Here is a 21362-nt window from a genome sequence, read left to right as displayed (position 1 = left end):
GAAACCGCGAGTCCACTGCCCTAACCACTGAGCCCAAACCCCTTCTCATATACAAGGGCACAAATCTGAGATCTGCTTTGATATTCTCGAATGACAAATCAGGAAATGCAGTGACTATATGTTGAAAACGTTCGCTATTAGTATTAAATGCTTTAGTGACTTGCTTCATGAAGCCTAGCTTTATATGGAATGGTGGGGGAAAATAATTGTTTCTCGACTGACAGTTGGATCATTCACAATATTTGGTATACTCGCTACCAGAGTCTCACGAATGGACCATTTCTTCTGAGTCCAGTGTTTCTCTTGAGCTCGGCTGTCCCACATGCAGAGATAGCAAGGGCACTTCGTAAAACCATTCTGTTGGCTGAGGAGGAAATCGACCATTTTCAAATCTACACAAATCATATTTTAGTTGGTCAATAACCATTCTTAAGTCACTGTATTCTTCTTGTGTCCAACTGGAACAGCTTCATAAACATTACCATTGTGTAGAACTTACTTTAATATGCACCTAGAACTATTTAAAAATAGTCGCCAATCAGTTGAAGTGTGCGAAGAGATTCCTAATTGCCGGAGAAGACCAGAAACGTTGTGGAAGTAAACAAGGCGTTTCTCTTCTGAAAATAAATAAATAAATAAATCACACAAAAATATGGTCCCGGCTTCGAAAATAAGAAACTTTTGCAGTTTGGTCAAGTAGATGTTTTTCTTGCAGTCAGGACGCTAGAATCTCGGCTGCAGAGTTGGAGAGTTGGAGAGTTCAAAATCACGCATTGAATTATTTAGCTAAACTGTTGAAGAATTGATTTTTCGGTACCAGAAGAAGGGTCTTGGAATTTTCATGTAATTTCTTGATCTTCGTTATCATTCTCGTACTCTCGTTTGCTAGCTTCGTCTTCGGAAGAGGTAAACCCAAGGAAAATTGGAATCGGGTGTGTCTCACAGTGTATAATAGGTCAAATTGCTGAAGAAGGAATATTAGAATAATATATTTTTCACCTGTCTTTCTGGCTGATGTTTTTGCGTTGACTGTATAAGAAAAACAGTTACTTGTGTGCCCTTGGGCTCCTGTCAAACCATAGGGACTCCAAACGGAAAGCCCTTTCGTTTTCCTTTCGTCCAGTCACGAAGCATTTCCTCACAGTTATGACACAACATGAGGGGCCTATTTTTTGTCTTGGGAATTCCCAAGCTCGTCTCACATACAAAGGGATATTGCGTCTTTGACGAATAAGTGTGAAGCCACCAGGATTGCTCACACAGCACACATACATCTGTGTCTACTTGAAGAAGCCATGCAGGATCAGATCTGAAAAAAAACAACAAAGAATAAAAAAATTGTTGATTCTTTTTAAGTAGGATGTATGTATATGTATCTCAATATGTCCAGTTTAACTATAAATGTATAAACACTATAAACGTATTTTCAAATTGCAAGAAAAGTAGAGAGCAAAACCGATTACAAATTTGAAATTAGTACAAAAATAACAAACAAACAAAACACAACAGAATCAGTAAAAAAATCTCATGCGACAGAAAATAGAAAAAAATGCTTGTCCAGTGTTATTCACTATTAGAAGAACACACTTGCTCAAAATCCCGCATAGTTAGGGACTGAACCCGAAACAAGATAGTTGCGAAGTGACCTTGTTACTCACACAGCCATGCTTGAGCTTACACACATGTTTAGCCACCGAGAATTTGATAGGGAGGTGGGGTGGTGTTATGCCAAATATACACTTTTATGTACACTCCTGTTATATATATATACAAAGAGAGAAGGCGACAGAGAGAGAGAGAGAGAGAGAGAGAGAGAGAGAGAACTACCTATTGAATAGTTTGATCTCACACACCCTCCTGAGGGTGGAATGAAAGAGAAAAGGAAATTGCGTGGATAAAAGTCTTTTTTCTTTTTTAAATGCGTCATTGGAAAACTAAAGAAAGAAAGGAGGAAGAAAGAAAAGATTTGAGTTAAATGCAATAGAGATAAGATAAAAATGAAGGAAGGACCACACTTCAATAGATAAACAAAGGGAGAGAGAGAGAGAAGGACTTAAACGAGACATTTATTTCGTGTAAATGGAAACGAAGCGATATGGGTTTATATGTCAGTTGGTGGTGGTCTTGTCAGGCATTTTACTCATCGAAGCTGATATATATCTCCATAACCCCAGGTAAGTGACATTTTTTCCCCAACCCTCATCAAACTTTTGTCCAATAGAACACTCTCTCTCTTATTCTTTCTCTCTCTTTTCCGCTCTCCCATTGTGTGCCTGTCTTTGTCTTGCACACTATCTCTCTATTTATCTACACATAAGCATACACACAGATGAAAAATATCTGCGCAGGCTACGACACAAAGACTCCAGGAGATTCGATAAAATCGATCTAAAAACACGACTTGATATTTTCTTTTTTTGTCGTCTGACTCAGCATGTCGACCTAGGCGAGGTTCAAATTCTACAAGAAAGACGACAGCGATTTCGAATTTTCGGACAGTCCAACGAAGCCTAGCAGACTGGAACTTCGAAGTTACTATCACCACTGCTCTTGAAAAAATGTATATGTACTCTATAACAAGTATTGAGTAATGCTTCAGTTTAATGTTAAATTATTTTCACTTTAACGACTTAAAAACAAACATTAGCAACGCTCATATACCTACGTACATACATGTCGTATATGTTTGTGTAGACAAACCGTAGCTCAACGAGGATTTGAGAGCCGTTGGGTACCCTCACCAAGGTGTAAGTCGGCCTATGAAGGCCACTGCTCGGGTTGTGGCCGCTGTTGTAAGCAGACAACTTCGAGCGGCCACGGGTGAGAGATGGGTGTTTGGTGAGGACCAAAGCGGACGAACTACTCCGAAGCGCACCAAGTGTTACCCTGCCAAAGGTTCTACCCTACCCAGATACCCCATACACACTTCTGTGTGTATATGTATGTATATAATAGGTATTTAGGTTTTTTTCTCTCCTATTTTGATATAAAATAGGAAAATGATTTATGGATTGGTGATCTATTTTGCAGGATCTCAATATTTCAAGTTTTGAGTTCAAATCTCGCCGAGATCAAATTTTCCTTTCGTTTTCCAGCCTCGATTTCTCTGCTAACCTGTATTATATCTAATATGTGACTGGAATTATATAATAGAAGACTTCAGGGGCGAAGGGTCTATGTATGCAACGCATTCACTCTATGCCTTACTGTTTTTCCACAATAGAAAAACTTTTGTGTAATTTATAATTGATTATTGGTAATTTTCGCCGGAGTCATTGTATATTTACTTATATTTCGCATTCCTTCATTTCTTAGTCTGAAGTGGTCAATAGAAATAAAGTTGAAGGAAAACACATTTTTTACTGTTATTTCTCAATCATAGTAAGAGCAGTGATGTTATTTTGTTAGTATGTTATTATTTTCGAGAAGGAAGCGCAAAACAGAGGGACAAAACGAAATATGGTCGACTATGAAAGCGGGACGTTTTACTGCTTGCCTTTCAGCCGTGTTGTCAACAGAAAACAAATTGTTTACTGTTTGTTTTCAGTAACCAAGAAAGAGAAAGACGGAGATTTTATTGCTTGCCCTTCGCCCAGCAGACTCGTGTTCTGTGCCTCTCTGTAACATTTTTAAACACAGACACGTTATGTACCAAGAGGTAGACTAGTAGAAAAGGCAATTAGGGACTTTCGGATCCTGCCATGGTCAGCTTTGCCCTTCAGGCTTTCCCAGTCAACTAAAATACCAGCCAAGGACTGATATCGAATAGAATTATATTATATTATATTACATACTTTTAATCATGTATGTACGTACGTGTGTGTGTGTGTATGAATTACTACTACTTCCGAGGTTCCGCGCGCTAAGAAACGTGTGTGTGCGCGTGTGCGCGCGCTAGAAGCACTCCTCAGTCACAACTCACCATCGCCACCACTCACCATCGCCACCACTCACCATCGCCACCACTATATACTATCGCTGCAATAAACCAAACAAAGTTGCTACTTATTTGGTAGCCTAGCCTGCTAGAAATAGCAGCCAATTCACTCGTAAATCGTGTCGTACTGACTTTTTACATAAAAATTTTTTTTAAATGGACAAATAACTACACCGTTGTCCTATTCTGGCCGATGGATGGAATAGAACGACAGAATGATCCCGGCTGGAACATCTTCGTTCAGGTATACTTTTGCCACCGTGCGTATGATGGCCTGAAGATAAAAATGAGAAATGCGACCTGTTGTGCATAGGAATACTATTTCACTTTTATCAAATTTCATGGGGCTGTTACGAAATGTTGAAACAAGTACGACTTGTCAAGATGTAATGTTTATTAATTTAAAATATAATTAAATAAAACTATTAAAAAAGAAAATAGGTGAAAAAACACTTATGGAAGTTCACCTACATATTGTGTGTGTGTGCATATATATCATCATCATCATCATCATCATTTAACATTCGTGTTCCATACTAGCATGGGTGGGACGGTACCACAAGAGCCGGTGACTGTTTTGGCAGGATTCTTACTGCTAGATGTCCTTCCTAACACCAACAACTCTGCAGAGTGGATTTAGTGTTTTTTATGTGGCCCAAGCACAGGCAAGGTCAATTTTGGCAAGGTTTTTACAGCTGGATGCCCTTCGAAATGCTGACCCTTTTACAGTGTGGACTGGGTGCTTTTAAGTGGCATCTGCACTGACAGGGTCACCAAATACCTTGCAAGGCAAAAACCTTCAAGAGGGTGGGGAGCCATTGGAGGAGGTGATGATGGAAAGGTTATAGTGAGACAGATAAAGGTGTCTTGCAGAAGAGGAAGCACAAGGTTACCTGGCCGGAGAGAGAAAGATTAGGAATGAAAACAGAAACAGGTGTGCTACTGCAAAGAAAATACATGGTTGCCCAACCTGAGGGAAGTGCAGGAGAAGAAGAGAGAGAGAGAGAGAGAGAGTGGGGGATGTAGATTGGTTTGTTGGGGTCGGGTGAGGGAAAAGTTTTCTTGTTATGTGTGGGTGGAACACCGAGGTCAGGGGTTAGCAGATGTCAATAATAGAGTGAGTCAAGGCATGTGAGTAGGACAGACAGGTCGGGGAAAGCAAGCAGAGAGGAATGATACAGTGGCACCGGGCAAAGTATGTGTGCATGTATGTAATATATGTGAGTGTGTGTTTAATACATATGTGTGTGTATAATATGTGTGTGTGTGTGTAATATATACATATGTCTCTGTCTGTCTGTGTGTGTGTGTGTGTGTGTGTGTATGGCATGACTTTGTTGTTAGAAGTTTGCTTCCCCACCACACAGTTCCAGGTTCAATTCCTCTGCGTGGCACCTTGGGCAAGTGTCTTCTACATTAGCCTCAGACCAACCAAGACCTTGTGATGAGTGGATTTGGTCGAAAGAAACCTATTGTATACACACACACATACACACACACACATCATCATCATCATTATTTAACGTCCATTGTCCATGCTGGCATGGGTTGGACAGTTTGACCAGGGCTTGCAAACTGGAAGCTGCACCAGTCCAGTTTAATTTGGCATGGTTTCTATTCTTCCTGATGCCAACCCTTTTCACAGAGTGTGCAGGTCGCTTTTACGTGACACCACATGGGCATTTTCCATGGCACTGCCAGGACTACTTTAGATCACCAAAGGTATCAGCGTTAACCCCTCCTGGTCCTTTGTCATCTCACCTGAAAGGTTCAGCTCCCTGAAGTTGATCTTCAGTACTTCATCCTATGTCTTCCTGGGTCTCCCACTTTCACGTGATCCAGCTACTATGAGATATCCGAACTTCTTTATGGAGCTGTCAGCATCCATCCACATCACATGAACAAACCAGTGCAGTCTCTTGCACTCTACCTCTAATTCCTCTTATGCCTAACTCCTCTCCCAAAATACTGGCACACTGTTAAACATGTACACATACACCACACATCCAGTGGAGTATACAAACCCCGTTCCTTTCTAACCTTCACACATCCTCTGCATTCAGGGCCCACGTCTCACAACCATGTAGAATTGCAATCTTCCTTTCACTCAGAGAGAGAAACCTTTCATGGCCAACAGAGGTTGCAGCTCTCTCAATTTCTGGCATCCTATTCTTATTCTAGCTATTACAATCTCCGTGCATTCTCCCCCACTACGAATTTGGTCCCCTAGGTGGCAGAAATGATCTACAACCTCTAATGAGCCACCAAGCTATTTGAGAGAATCTATTTACTGAGTCTCTAAAGTTGTTATGGATCCTGTGCATTTTCTGCATATGAGAACCATCTTCTCTGATAACATTCCTATTATTCCACTGCACATCTTGTGTGCCCATAGCTTGCATTGGGTACACCGTATGAAGTTCCTGCCTGCATCTTTCCTGCAAATCAAATAGGGTCACCTACATGAGGTGGGGGTAGGGTCTTGACAGTTTTCTTGCTTACTAAGACCTTAGTCTTTGCTAAGTTAACCTTAAGGGCCTTAGATTCCAGGTTTTGCTTCCACACCTGGAATTCCTCAACTAGCTCTGATATGGAATCTGCTATGAGGGCAAGATCATCAGCATATACAGTAGTTCCCAGGTGCTGCCATTCTTGAATTCCTCTGTTATGGCCTGAAGGGCAATGATGAAAAGGTGGGGACTAAGGACTGAGCCTTGATGATCCCCTATCTGTACACCAAATTCTTTGCTATACTTATGGTTAACTCTCACATTAATGACGGTGTCTTTGTACATGGCCTGTACAGCTTTCACCAGCCACTGGTCAATCCCTAGTCTCCTCAGAGCCCACCATATTGCACAGCAGGGAATTCTGTCGAAGGCTTTCTTTAGATCAACGAATGCCAGGTATAATGGTTTATTTTTAGCTAAGTACTTCTCTCACAGTTTCCTGACCGTGAAAATAGTGTCAGTGGTGCTTCTTCCCCAGACGAAGCTGAACTGCATTTCGTCTAGCCTCATTCTGCTCTGAATTAATTGGACAATAACTCTCTCTGTAATTTTCATCACCTGGTCCAGGAGTCTGATGCCTCTATAGTTGCTTCTGTCCAATGCATCACCCTCACCTGCGTAGCAGCTAACAATTATGTTGCTATGCTAGTGATTGGATGTTACACCTTGAATGATCTAATTAACAATGTGGGTGACATAGAGCTCTATATTTAAGAAATGAGGAATTATGTTCATTATTTACATTTGACGGATATTTGTCCTCATCTTGTTTGTTGTTAACACAGCGTTTTGGCTGATATACCCTCCAGCCTTCATCAGGTGTCTTGGGGGAAATTTCAAACCTGGGTTCTCATTCCGAAGGTATTTTTTCGATATTATTATTATTATTATTATTATTACGGAGATGTACTTGCATAGCAAGTGACCTGATCTGAGATCGTGTGCTGAAACGAAAACAATTGCAGCGTGGAAGGTGTTTGTAAGCCATTTAAGAAACACACAAAAAACGTTCGATTCACTTCAACATTTAAGTTTAATTTGTCAAAATATTTTCGTCGCTTTAAGACCGCGACCTGTTCACTGACAAAAATCCGTATTATTATTATTCAGGTCACTGCCTGGAATCGAACTCAGAATCTTGGTGACCAGCCCGTATCCTACCATGTGATTCCGGATGGACCAGGAGCTTTCCTGGTTTTCATGGTTTTAATTGCCTCATCTACCATACTGCTGTCCACTCGGATAGCTGGTCCCTCTGTTGGGCTCACATGAGGGAGATCCTTTTATCCCTTTCATTCACTACATTCGACAGTCTCACGTAGTAACTTTTCCACACCCCTTTCTTGTCCACATCACTAAGGGCAATCATCATCCACCCACACCCACTTCTCTCCTACAATATCTTGATTCTCACTGACCCACTGTCCAGCAGTCCAGAACACTTCAAGTCTCTGATCTTCATGCTGTAGGACATTGGCAAACCTCTTCAACTCTGCTTCTACCCTAGCTAGACAGACCTGACGTCTAGCCTCCCTTTTAGTCTTCTGATATGATTCTTTGCTACTACCCCCTTTTTCCTGCTCTGACCAGCTCGGTCACTTCTCTTTTATGGCCCTCACAGCATTACCCTTGGTCTGGTAGAGGCTTTGCTTCAACTACAAATTTGGTCTGATTGTCCTGTAGAAAATCAGTTGCCGTATGGTTCTATCTCTCCCTCCTTCTCATCAAAGGCCTCATTGAGTACATCTTTACATCTCTACATCTCTACCCATTTGCAGGGTCTTTGAGTTCCCACAGTCTCCTTTCCATATTGGCTTGCATCACAGGATCTTTCTAGACCTAAGCTTAAAGTCAATAATCACTAGCTTATGTTCAGCTCCTGTAAGGGCCACCCAAGGCGGATTGGTCTGACACTGAGTGGTATTAGGGCCACAACATGGCAGACGGGGCTCTGGTGAAAATCCTCGGAGTGCCTGTTTCAGCAACCGGCGGCTCCTCGGTCGTTCTGTCCCTGCGTCTGTGGACTATCTGTGGCAAACAGGATGTCTCTACATGTGGGTTTGTTGGGGACCGCTTGTCAAATCCACATATTCCCACAAAACTTCTTCCATGAATTCTCAATGGCGAATACAATGCCTAAAGGGTGGTGGAAGAAACCGACTCAACCCACCCAGGGTGAATGTTGCCACAAGTAAGTACAAGTACTTATGTTCAGTTGTACATTCTTCCCCTGGGAAAGATTTTGCATTTACAAGCATATGTCTGTCCCTGTGTGTATCCGTGTGTGTGTGTCTGTCTGTCTGTGTCCGTGTTTGTCCCCCACCATTGCTTGACAGCGGCTGTTGGTGTTTTATGAGAGCTCAAAATCTCTCGTGGAAGCGTCATCCAACCAAAGTACAAATATATGGGAAATTACCACCTGTATCATCTCTTGTGAAAGGTAGGAGAGTCCAGTTTGCTGGACATTGTTGTAGAGCTGAAAACGAGGTAATTTCTACTCTTCTCCTCTGGAAGCCATCTGCTCGTGATACCAGAGGGCGCACACTCTCCTACCCTGATGTAATCTTCAGGGATACAGGCATCCAGCAACAGGACCTCCGTAATGCCATGATCGACCGTAAAGTCTGGTATAACAGTAAATTCCATTGTCTCGACCACAGTCGAACAATGATGATGATGAATGTTGGTGTTTTAACGTTGCTTTAGCATAGTACTTTGGCAAAAAAGATTGATAAGAACAAGTACTAAGCTTAAAATAAAGTACCAGGGTCAATTCATTCGACTAAAAATTCATCAAGACATTGCTCCAGAATGGCCACAGTCTAATGAGTGAAACAAGATAAAACACAAAAGATATTCTTTTATCCTTTTATTCTTTTATTTGTTTCAGTCATTTGACTGCGGCCATGCTGGAGCACTGCCTTCAGTTGAACAAATCGACCCTAGGACTTAATTTTTCTAAGCCTAGTACTTATTCTATCAGTCTCTCTTGCCAAACCACTAAGTTATGGGGACGTCAATACACCAACATTGATTGTCAAGCGATGGTGGAGGGACAAACACAGACACACAAACATATACATGATTGACCGCTACATCCGCAAGTTTTTTTATTCTCTCCCTGTTTATTTCCTTGTGTTCCTTTCTGCTGAAGAGCGTAGGCTCAAAACCTAAAAGACTTTCTCACCTTCCCGAGTGTTAAACTAATACACCTGCTTGTTGTTTATAGACCTACCTTCGTCTTTTGTTTTTCGGTAAATTTCAACTATATATATATATATATATGAAGTATGCAGTGCGTGAGAAGACCCGGCAAGACTAGTGAAGCCATAACCTGTGGCCCCTACCTGGGACATAGTCAGTCCACCTGTGCATACCTTCCTTCTTGTGACACTTGTGAAGACCTGTTGAGGCAAGTGAAAATCAAATCAAATCAAATCAAATCAAATCAAACCAAATCAAAATAGATGAACATCAATGGAATTTGTATCCTTGTGGTACCAGTGCCGGTGGCACATAAGAAAACCATCCGAACGTGACCGTAGCCAGTACCGCATCGACTGGCCTCCGTGCTGAGGGCACGTAACAAACACCATCCGAGCGTGGCCGTTCGCCAGCCTCGTCTGGCACCTGTGCCGGTGACACACAAGAAAACACCATCCAAGCGTGGCCGTCTGCCAGCCTCGTCTGGCACCTGTGTCGGTGGCACATAAAAAACACCATCCGAGTGTGGCCGTCTGCCAGCCTCGTCTGGCACCTGTGTCGGTGGCACATAAAATCACCCACTACACTCTCGGAGTGGTTGGCGTTAGGAAGGGCATCCAGCTGTAGAAACACTGCCAGATCTGACTGGCCTGGTGCAGCCTTCGGGCTTGCCAGACCCCAGTTGAACCGTCCAACCCATGCTAGCATGGAAAGCGGACGTTAAACGATGATGATGATGATGATGATGATGATACAACAGGCTTCTTTCAGTTTTCCGTCTATCATATCCACTCACAAGGCTTTGGTCACCTCGGGGCTAAAGTAGAAGACACTTGCCCATGGTGCCACGCTGTGGGACTGAACTCGGAACTATGTAGTTGGTAAGGAAGCTACTTACCACACAGCTTTATTTTAGTTGCTAAACCATGACTGTCTGCTAATCAAAATTCTTTTTTAATCTTAAGGAGATGTGTGACTTAAACTATTATTAAACTAGTTTTATCTTATATTCTCCACCTTTTGTGATGTATTTTAATTACACACTTGCTCAAAGATTACTAACTTCCTGCACTTGCATTCCCGGATTGTACTTTACTATTACAATGTATAGATGTGTGTGTGTGTGTGTATATATGTATGCATATATGTGTGTATATGGATATATATATATGTGTGTGTATATATATATGTGTGTGTATGTGGATATATATATATATATATATGTGTATATATGTATATGTGTGTGTATGTGGATATATATATATGTGTATATATGTATATGTGTGTGTATGTGGATATATATATATGTATATATGTGTGTGTGTGTGTGTGTGTATGGATATATATATATATATTTATATATATATGTGTGTATATTTATATATTTATATGAAGTTCTGGCTAGTAGTGGTTTCAAGGATAGAAGTAGTTATACGCCAGGGCCTAACCCCACAAGAGAAAGCGCCACCGGAAAGTGTTGTGGTTCACACAGCCCTTCTCTTTAAGTGTGAACCCTGAGTAGATATGATTTTTCTTAGCTTAGTAGATAAGCACTCCCCCTGTACAAATAGTTTCTACAAAATATTCAATAGGTACACCTTGAGAATTTCTTTTAGCTGTGCACCGAATGTAAAAAAAAATTTAGTAGGTAGATCCACACCTGAGACAAACAAGATTCTCATGTAGGGACAATACAACATGTCCACTGAACGGTCACTAACATGGAGACTGTTTTATATGAGGTGGAGATAACAGCAATAGGATCAAATGGGCAACTGAATGTGCGAAAGTACATTGGAGTAACTGAAAGCCCTTTCAGAGCCTGCTATAACAACCACAAGTCCTCCTTCAACATCTCAGAGAGATGTAATGCCACAACCCTGGCCAAACATGTTTGGTTTTTGAAAGTGCCACCGAGCGCAGCATAAAGTGGAAGATCCTAGAGAAATGTAAACCATATTTCAATAGCAACAGTTGTATCTAAATCTATATCTATCTATCTATGTGTACCACTTTTACCCCTCTGCAAAAAATCCCAAATTTCATTTAATTTGCTTTGTGGGAAGGACTGTTTCAACGAAGTTGCGTCTTGCCTCTACCTTTGAAACATGAAGGAAATGAAGCAGTGGCAGCTGAAGAAGGGAAATTTTCCTTGTGTTGTATGTCTTGTACTCTGTTTTTTCATTGTTTGAAAAAAGTCCGTTTCCATGGTTTTGTTTTTATGTTTTTGTTTCTCATTGTGTTCGACGTTTCTTTGGTGTCCTGTACCCTTATATGCATGTATATACACATATAGATGTAGGTATGTACATATATGTATGTATATATGTATACGTTTTATATATTATTTTGTTATTTTATGATCCAACGCCATGCATCCACTTCCAAGTAAGTTTTATCTATCTATCTATCTATCTATCTATCTATCTATCTATCTGTGTGTGTGTGAAGATGCATGGCTCAGTGGTTAGAGCATCAAGCTTACGATTATGAGGTTGTGAGTTTGATTCCCAGACCGGGCTGTATGTAGTGTTCTTGAGCAAGACACTTTATTTCATGTTGCTCCAGTTCACTCTGCTGTATAAATGAGTTGTGATGTCACTGAAGGAGAGTATATTTTAGATAAAAAAATAAAAGAAGTATAAAAGAACCCCATTATTTAAAGGATGATCCAATATATATTGTTAGGAAAGGGCATCCAGCCAAAGAAATCCTGCCAAAACAGACATGGAACCTGGCAGCTCTTCAGCTGGTTAGCTCCAGTCAAACTGTCCAACCCTTGCCAGCGTGGAAAACTAATGGGAGAAGGAGAGTCTGCCTAATGTGGGTCCAGCAGAGGGACAAGCAATCTGAATAGACAGTAGGTTGGTAGATAAAGCTATGAAGGATATGAAGATGGGGAAAGCCCTTGGCCCTTCAGGAACCACTGTTGAGATGCTTAAAAATATCTGGTAGTGTGGGGTTATGGTCTTGTCACCCATATAGTTAATCAGGTGGGACATGAAAGAGTCATACCTAATGACATAGTCAACTGCTACAAAGGTAAAGGTGGTGCCTTAGACTGAAATAATTACGAGGGTATCAATTTGTTGGATCAGGTGATGAAAGTTAGTGAGAAGGTCATAGCCCAACTAATTAGGGAGAGGGTTAATCTTGATGAGATGCAGTTTGGTTTGTGCTAAGCAGAAGCACCACTGATGCTATATTCCTAGTAAAGCAGCCGCAAGAGAAGTACTTGGCCAAAAATAAACCTCTGTATTTGGTTTTTGTTGACATGGAGGAATCCTTTAACAGGGTCCTCCACTCCCTTATCTGATGGTCATTGCAAAAAATAGGGATAAAAGAGTGGCTGGTGAGAGCTGTACAAACCATGTACAGGGATGTTGTCAGTAAGGTGAGGGTTGGTAAGAAGTATATCGAGGAATTCAGTGAACAAGTATCACTTCTTGGCCCTCTCTTGTTCATCATAGTCCTCCAAGCAATAACAAAGGAATTTAAGTCAGGTTGCCCCTGGGAGCTCCTTTATGCTGATGACCATTTTCTTCTAGCAGAATCACTACCAGTACTAGAGAAAAAATTTCAGGTGTGAAAGCAAGGTCTAAAATCAAAGGGCCTTAAAGTCAATTTAGTAAAGACCAAGGTCTTAGTAAGTCTTAGTAAGTAGGAAAACAGACAAATCACAAATCCCTTCAAGGAGATGACCCTGTTTGATATGTAGAAAAGGTGTATGTAGAAACTTGATAATGTGTACTTGATGCAAGCTGTGAACACATAAGGGGTACAGCAATATCAGAGGAAGTTTAACAGAGAAAGTAGCCTTTGTGTATGGCAGATGTATCGGTAAGACAAACACTAGAACTGCACAGAAAATGGACTTTGTCAAATGCCATGAAGGATATCTAGAAGTAGTTGATAGCTTTTGTTACCTAGGTGACCAAGTCAACAATGGATGTGGATGCTCTGAGAGTGTAGCTGTTAGAATAAGAATAACCTGGGCAAAGTTCAGAGAGCTCCTACCTCTGTTAGTAACAAAGGGCCTCTCCCTCAGAGTGAAAGGCAGACTGTATGATACCTGTGTGCAAACAGCCATGCTACATGGCAGTAAAACATGGCTGTGACTACTGAGGACATGTGAAGGTCTGATAGAAATGAAGCTAGTGTGATTTGCTGGGGGTGCAGTGTCAGTGTGCATGTACGACAGAGTATAAGTGTCTTGAGAGAAAAATTGGGCATAAGAGGCATCAGATGTGGTGTGCCAAAAAGATAACTATGATGGTATGGTCATGTGATGCATATGGACAAGGACAGCTGTGTGAAGAAGTGTTGACCTCTAAGTGTGGAGGGAACCAGTGGAAGAGGTAGACACAGGAAGACCTGGTGAGGAATGATCTTTGGGTGTTGGATCTCACAGAGGTGATGATGAGTGATTGGGACCTTTGGCGATTTGCTGTACTTGAGGAGGAGACCTGTCAAGCCAAGTGAAATCGTAGCCGTGGCCAGTGCTGGTGGCATGTAATAGGCACCCATTCCACTCTTGGAGTGGTTGGCATGAAGAAGAGCATCCAGCAGTAGAATCTAAGCCAAAATCAGATTGGAACCTGGTGCAGCTCTCCAGCTGACCAGTCCCGGTCAAACCTATTTCTTTACTACCCACAAGGGGCTAAACACAGAGGGGACAAACAAGGACAGACAAACGAATTAAGTCGATTATATCGACCCCAGTGCGTAACTGGTACTTAATTTATTGACCCCAAAAGGATGAAAGGCAAAGTCATTCTTGGCGGAATTTGAACTCAGAATGTAATGGCAGACAAAATACCACTAAGCATTTCGGCCGGCGTGCTAACGTTTCTGCCAGCTTGACACCTTACCGTCTAACCCATGCCAGCATGGAAAACAGACATTAAAGGATGATGATCCCTATTGATCTATCTGCCTCTTTTACAGTTACCAAATACAGGCGTTTTCTATTGATAGGCAAATAACATTCAATTTCTATTAGGAATGTTGTGAAGGCCATCAAGTTGTGTGATCTCAATATGAAATAGATGGATAATTTCGGTATTACTACATGTGTTTCAGTAGCAATTTTATTATTAACACATTGCATCGTAAAATTTGGCATGCAAGATTATATAAGACTATGCAATAATGTCTTTATGTAACTTTGCCACATCTTCAGGTAATATCCATTAAAGGTTTATTAGGTGATGTGCTCCGATGGGATTATGGTAGCATATATATATATATATATATATATATATATATATATATACCGGAGTAAACACATAAATGTGAAACAAGGTGGAGAAAAGAGTACTCAAATACCAGTGGTAGAGTAATATGCTTTATTTTAAGCAGCAAAAAATTCAACAAAATCTGTTACTCCGAGTTTCTCGTTGCCGTTCATCAGACAGTTTTGCTAGAATGGCAAAAAACTGTCTGATGAACGGCAACGAGAAACTCAGAGTAACAGATTTTGTTGATTTTCTGCTGCTTAAAATAAAGTATATATATATATATATATATATATATCAAAATCAAAAGAAGCAACAAGGATATCAAGAGGTAATACAGTACGATCGTTTCATGCAACTCCATTTAATTGAACAATGAAATCATTACATCAATTCAAAATGTAGAGCAATCTTCAGCTGCACAAAGACATAGAATTTAATTAAATTAGAACAGATGGACACATTAGTATAATTATACCTAAAATCTCCTAGAAGTTAAGGAGATAGACAAAGAATATATATATATATATATATTTATATATGTGTGTGTGTGTGTGTATATGTGTGCGTGTATATGTGTGTATATGTATATGTGTGTGTATATATATATGTGTGTGTATATGTGTTTATATGTGTATATATATATATATATGTATGTGTGTATATATGTGTATATATATATATATGTATGTGTATATATATATGTATATATATATATGTATATATATGTGTGTATATATATATATATATATATATATATAAGTAGATATATATATGATCGTGATCTGGCAGAGTTTCTACAGCTGGATGCCCTTCCTTACACCAACCACTCCGAGAGTGTAGTGGGTGCTTTTTACGTGCCACCGGCACGGGGGCCAGTTAGGCGGGCAATGATCTTTTTCGAATCTTTTTATACATGCCACCGGCACAGGTGCCAGTAAGGTGATGCTGGTAACGATCACATTTGAATGTTGCCCTTTAACGTGCCACCAGCATGGAAGCCAGTTAGCCGCTCTGGCAATGATCATGCTTGGATGGTGCTCTTGGCACCCTACTAGCACGGGCACAAGTGCCAGTAAGGCGACACTGGTAATGATCACACTCAAATGGTGCCTTTTATGTGCCACTGGCACAGAAGCTGGTTAGCTGCTCTGTCAACAAACACACTTGTATGGTGCTCTTTGCACCTTGCTAGCACGGATGCCAGTCATTGATTTTGGTTTTGATTTCACTTGCCTCATCGGTCACGATGACGAGGGTCCCAGCTGATATGATCAATGGAACAGCTTGCTCATGAAATTAACATGCAAATGGCTGAGTACTCCACAGACATGTGTACCCTTAACATAGTTCTCAGGGAGATTCAGCATGACAGAGCTGGCCATTTGAATTACAGGTGCAACTCATTCTTACCAGCTTAGTAGACCAGAGCAATGTGAAATAAAGTATCTTGCTCAGGGACACATGGTACCACTGGGAACTGAACTTACAACCTATCTTTTCATTATTTTTCATAACCTCTTCCCTAATATTGGTCTATGTAATTATATTTTTATTACTTTATATCCCAACCAATATTTCCAACTTTTCTACTTAGACTTCTTATTTTTATTTTATTTAATTATAACTGACCCCTCAATTGCTGTTTTTTGAATGACTGACCATCCCCCCAAAACAGTATCCCATTTGCTATGATTTTGTTTTTGCTTTCATTTTAATTATATTTTTCAATATTTTTCTTCAATATTTTTTGCAAAAGGTGCAGGAGTGGCTGTGTGGTAAGTAGCTTGCTTACCAACCACATGGTTCCGGGTTCATTCCCACTGCATGGCACCTTGGGCAAGTGTCTTCTACTATAGTCTCAGGCTGACCAAAGCCTTGTGAGTGGATTTGGTAGACGGAAACTGAAAGAAGCTCGTCATATATATATGTATATATATATGTGTGTGTGTATATGTGTGTATATGTTTGTGTGTATATGTTTGCCCCCCCCCCAATATTGCTTGACAACCAATGGTGGTGTGTTTATGTCCTTGTAACTTAGCAGTTTGGCAAAAGAGACTGATAGAATAAGTACTAGGCTTACAAAGAATAAGTCCAGGGGTCGATTTGCTCGACTAAAGGCAGTGCTCCAGCATGGCCGCAGTCAAATGACTGAAACAAGTAAAAGGGTAAAAGAGTATATATATCGGGTTGTAGCAAAAGTTCTGTCTACTTTTTAAGGTTCAATAGAACAATGAAAAACAAACAATATCTGATTTGTAGCAAAGATTATTTGCCAACATAACATGGCAGTCCTGGTTTAGGATGAATGTTGCTGTAATTTAGCCCCAGGAGACATCGTCTCCAGCTGGCTATACAACATGATCTGTGTCCTTATATTTTCAAACAAGGGGATCTACCCCCCCCCCCAACTCAGCTCAAAACAGTATCTGTGTATCTGGCTGAACAATTATTCTGTGCTGATGAAGGGAAATGACCCGGAAATCGCGATACACAGATATTGCTTTGAGCTGAGTGGGGGTGCTAGATTCCTTTGTTAAAAAAATGTAAGGATACAGATCGGGTCGTATAGGCAGCTGGAGATGATGTCTCCTGGGGCTAAATTACAGCAACATTCATCCTAAACCAGGACTGCCATGTTATGTTGGCAAACAATATTTACTCCAAAGTACTGTTGCTGAATATCCCTCATTTACAATTAGTAATTTTCTAAATATCAGATTTATTTAATCATTAATATAGTCATCATCCTTCTCTATGACTTTTCACCTGTCACTGAGCTGTTTAATGCCACGTTCATAAGATTCTTTAGGTTTTGCATTATTGCCTGTCTTTCGTTTTCACCCGCAGAAATGTCAAACTCGACAATATGGGATCAAATGATTGTTCGTTAATTTCTGTAATTATTTATTTATTTACTTTTCATGCTGGTGGCACGTAAAAAGCACCATCCAAACGATGCCGATGCCAGCGCCGCCTTGACTGGCTTCTGTGCCGGTGGCACGTAAAAAGCACTAACCAATCGTGGCCGCAGCCAGCCTCCCCTGGCCCCGGTGCCGGTGGCACATAAAAAGCACCCACTACACTCATGGAGTGGTTGGCATTAGGAAGGGCATCCAGCTGTAAAAACACTGCCAAATCAGACTGGAGCCTGGTGCAGCCTCGTGGCGTCCCAGACCCCGGTCGAACTGTCCAACCCATGCTAGCATGGAAAACAGACGTTAAACGATGATGATGATGCTCAGTGTTCAATTCTATGTATTTGTAGTCAGTCACACACACACATACGAATGTATTTATGTATGTACGTGTATACACACACCAACACCAACACACACACACACACACACACACACACACACACACACACACACACACACACACACACACACACACACACACACACACACACACAAACACACACCAATATGATTGACTTTGACGTTTCATTACTTTTCTGGAGGTGAAAACAAAAAAAATGTTCGCATTATTCCTTTTTTGAAACTCATAAAGAATAAGGTGACAAACATATTTTTTGCTCTGAGCGAATATGGGACCAATACAACTTCAGTTGTGATAAAATTGACAAAACCTGATAGAAAATGATATTTTAAAGCTTTTGTCATATTTCAAATAGACTCAAACTAAGCACCTTGAAATTTAATTTACTTAAAATCAGTCTTAGGTTATTCTAAATCTTGTTTATTTACTTACGACCACAGTTATTACTCTCTCATTTTTGACTGTGTTTAAATCGGCGGCACACCCACTCTTGTTCACTTTAATTCCTCTGTCATTATTTTTACCTATTTATTCATTCATATGTTTCTACCTTTATGTGTCACTGGTTCCAAAGCTCATTCTTCCAGTTACCTGCAATTTTCCTATTGAATCTTTCCACTGTATTCTTCTCTTCTTATTCTCCTTTTCTTCCTTTTTCTTCTTCTTTCTGCTTTTTTGAGTTCCTTTCTTTCCTCTTCTCGTTGTTTTCTCCCCACCCTCTTTTATCATATCCCCCCCCCTCAGTATACTCTGTGCCAGGAAACCTATTTATAGATGTGTGAATCATTCATTTTCAGTCATAACTTGCCTCAAGATCCTCTGCACCCGTAGGAAAAACTCAGAGGAGCAAGAAATTCCACCAAAATAATATATGTGTGTGTGTGTGAATATATATATATATTTTCTTTATTGCCCACAAGGGGCTAAACATAGCAGGGACAAACAAGGACAGACAAAGGGATTAAGTCAATTACATCGACCCCAGTGCGTAACTGGTACTTTATTTATCGATCCCGAAAGGATGAAAGGCAAAGTCAACCTCAGCGGAGTTTGAACTCAGAACGTAACTACAGATGAAATACCACTAAGCATTTCGCCCGGCGCGCTAACGTTTCTGCCAGCTTGCCGCCCTATATATATATATATATATATATATATATCATCATCATCATCATTGTTTAATGTCCGCTTTCCATGCTGGGATGGGTTGGACGGTTTGACTGGGGACTGGTGAGCCAGATTGCTGCACCAGGCTGTATGTATATATGGAAAAAAGGGACATTTTCCTTGTTTCTGCCCATCTATCTCTGCTCCTTGTATTTGAATACTATGCAAATATTCTGTTAGAAAACTTTTCCTTTAATTTTTCCAAAATTTAATTGTTCTCCATACTTACAGTTGAAAAGTCCCAATGACTGAAACCGGTACTGAAATGTTTTTTATAAAGTTACTTTAGCATTTTCTACCTTGACTTTTTTCCATATATCTATCAACTCGTGTGTTCCATTTCAACTTTCTACATACATATATATATATATATATGTATATATATATATATATATATGTATCAAATGAAATAAAAATCAGAACACAAAGGATGTCGCGGTACACATGTTTTGAGCTTTATAAAGCAACTTATTCTTACATCAATGTATAATCGACATAACAGATAGTTTAAAGCCCTCAGAAAACGGTATGGACGGATTTTTGGAGTCCAATAATACCCTGTACACCTATTTGATTATGAAGATTTACAAACATACTTTCTCAGTGATACTCAGTTTACCTACCATTATAAATAATACCAAATGTTCTTTCTCAGACCTTTCATAATATGATACAAGTCTTTGGTGTAGCAATTGCATGTGGCCGAAGAGGGCTTTAAACTATCTGTTATGTCGATTATACATTGATGTAAGAATAAGTTGTTTTATAAAGCTCGAAACATGTGTACCGCAACATCCTTTATGTTCTGTTTTTTATTTCATTTAGTTAGTTAGTTAGTTAATTTTTTGGCTCAAAAAGCAAAAAGCAAGGCCATGTAGGGGGACATGGAGTTATGTACAGGGTGGTGTTCATGTAAAGAGTTCAGGCCATTTGTGGTCAAGGGAGACTTTGAACCGAGCGGTCGTTGGCATCTTCACCATCTCGTCCGGCAGCTTCCTCTCACCTCTGCTACTAGCTGGCATATACAGGTGCTTACATTTATCAAGTATTCACCCTGAATTTATTGTACCTACCTACCTATATATATATATATATATATATATATATATGTAAATGCAAATAATTAGAAAATGGAGAAAACCACAGATTAACCAAGACATTGATTGGACCACATTTACAGTTTATTTTTTAATACAAAGTATGACATAACAAAATAGGGGACGCAACATATCTTACGGCGATTACTGATCAGATTGCCATAATGCAATCTATAGATAAATGTGAGAATAAAATCCTTCATCTCCATAGGGCATTTGAATTAAGGCAGCAGATCTTCATCAGAGTGAAAAATATGAGGAGAACCACCAAAGTGAGTTCACAGCTGTAATCTACACCAGTGTCGCATAACCAGCCCACTCCAAAGTTCCTTGGATTGTAGGGTGACATGCTGTGCTTGAGGAGACCTATTGAGTCAAGTACATCAATATCAAATCAAATCACGTTCAACTGGTAATTGTAGTCGTGATCCCTGTGCTGGTGGCACATAAAAAAGCACCCACAACACTCTCGGAGTGGTTGGCGTTAGGAAGGGCATCCAGCTGTAGAAACAATGCTAGATCAGGCTGGAGCCTGGTGCAGCTTCTGGCTTCCCAGACCCTGGTCGAACTGTCCAACCCATGCCAGCATGGAAAGCAGATGTTAAACGATGATGATATATATATATATATATATTATATATATATATAAATAAAATTAAATAAAGGTAGAAATTGATATTAATCAATTAAAACCAGTGGCCTAGCATATTTAAAAAAAATCTGAAGATTAAAAATTTTTTACATACAAAATTTAGAGGACTGACCATTAAAAGTGGACAGCCTATAATATAATATATTTATATAATATAATATATAATATAATATATTTATAAGTAATAATGAATAATTAATTTATTAGGTCTTTATTATACGTGCATATATATTTATTGATAGAGATAATTTTAGATCTTAATTCTTATATTTA

General features: G+C 39.9%; 1 protein-coding gene across 1 annotated transcript in view; it reads left to right on the top strand.

The window, feature by feature from the left end:
• The first annotated feature begins 1830 nt into the window (after positions 1-1830).
• LOC115217366 (protein DD3-3) overlaps positions 1831-21362 on the top strand; it is a 139093-nt gene continuing 119561 nt past the window's right edge. The window contains exon 1 of the mRNA XM_029787043.2: positions 1831-2174. Within this exon, the coding sequence (XP_029642903.1) occupies positions 2080-2174 (95 nt within the window). The 5' untranslated portion in view covers positions 1831-2079. The remainder of the gene's footprint in view (positions 2175-21362) is intronic.

The sequence above is a fragment of the Octopus sinensis genome, linkage group LG1 (genome assembly GCF_006345805.1).
Source record: "Octopus sinensis linkage group LG1, ASM634580v1, whole genome shotgun sequence".
In the NCBI taxonomy this organism is placed as follows: Eukaryota; Metazoa; Mollusca; class Cephalopoda; order Octopoda; family Octopodidae; genus Octopus; species Octopus sinensis.
Note: the sequence above shows the minus strand (reverse complement) of the source record. Positions and strands in the feature narration are given on the sequence as shown.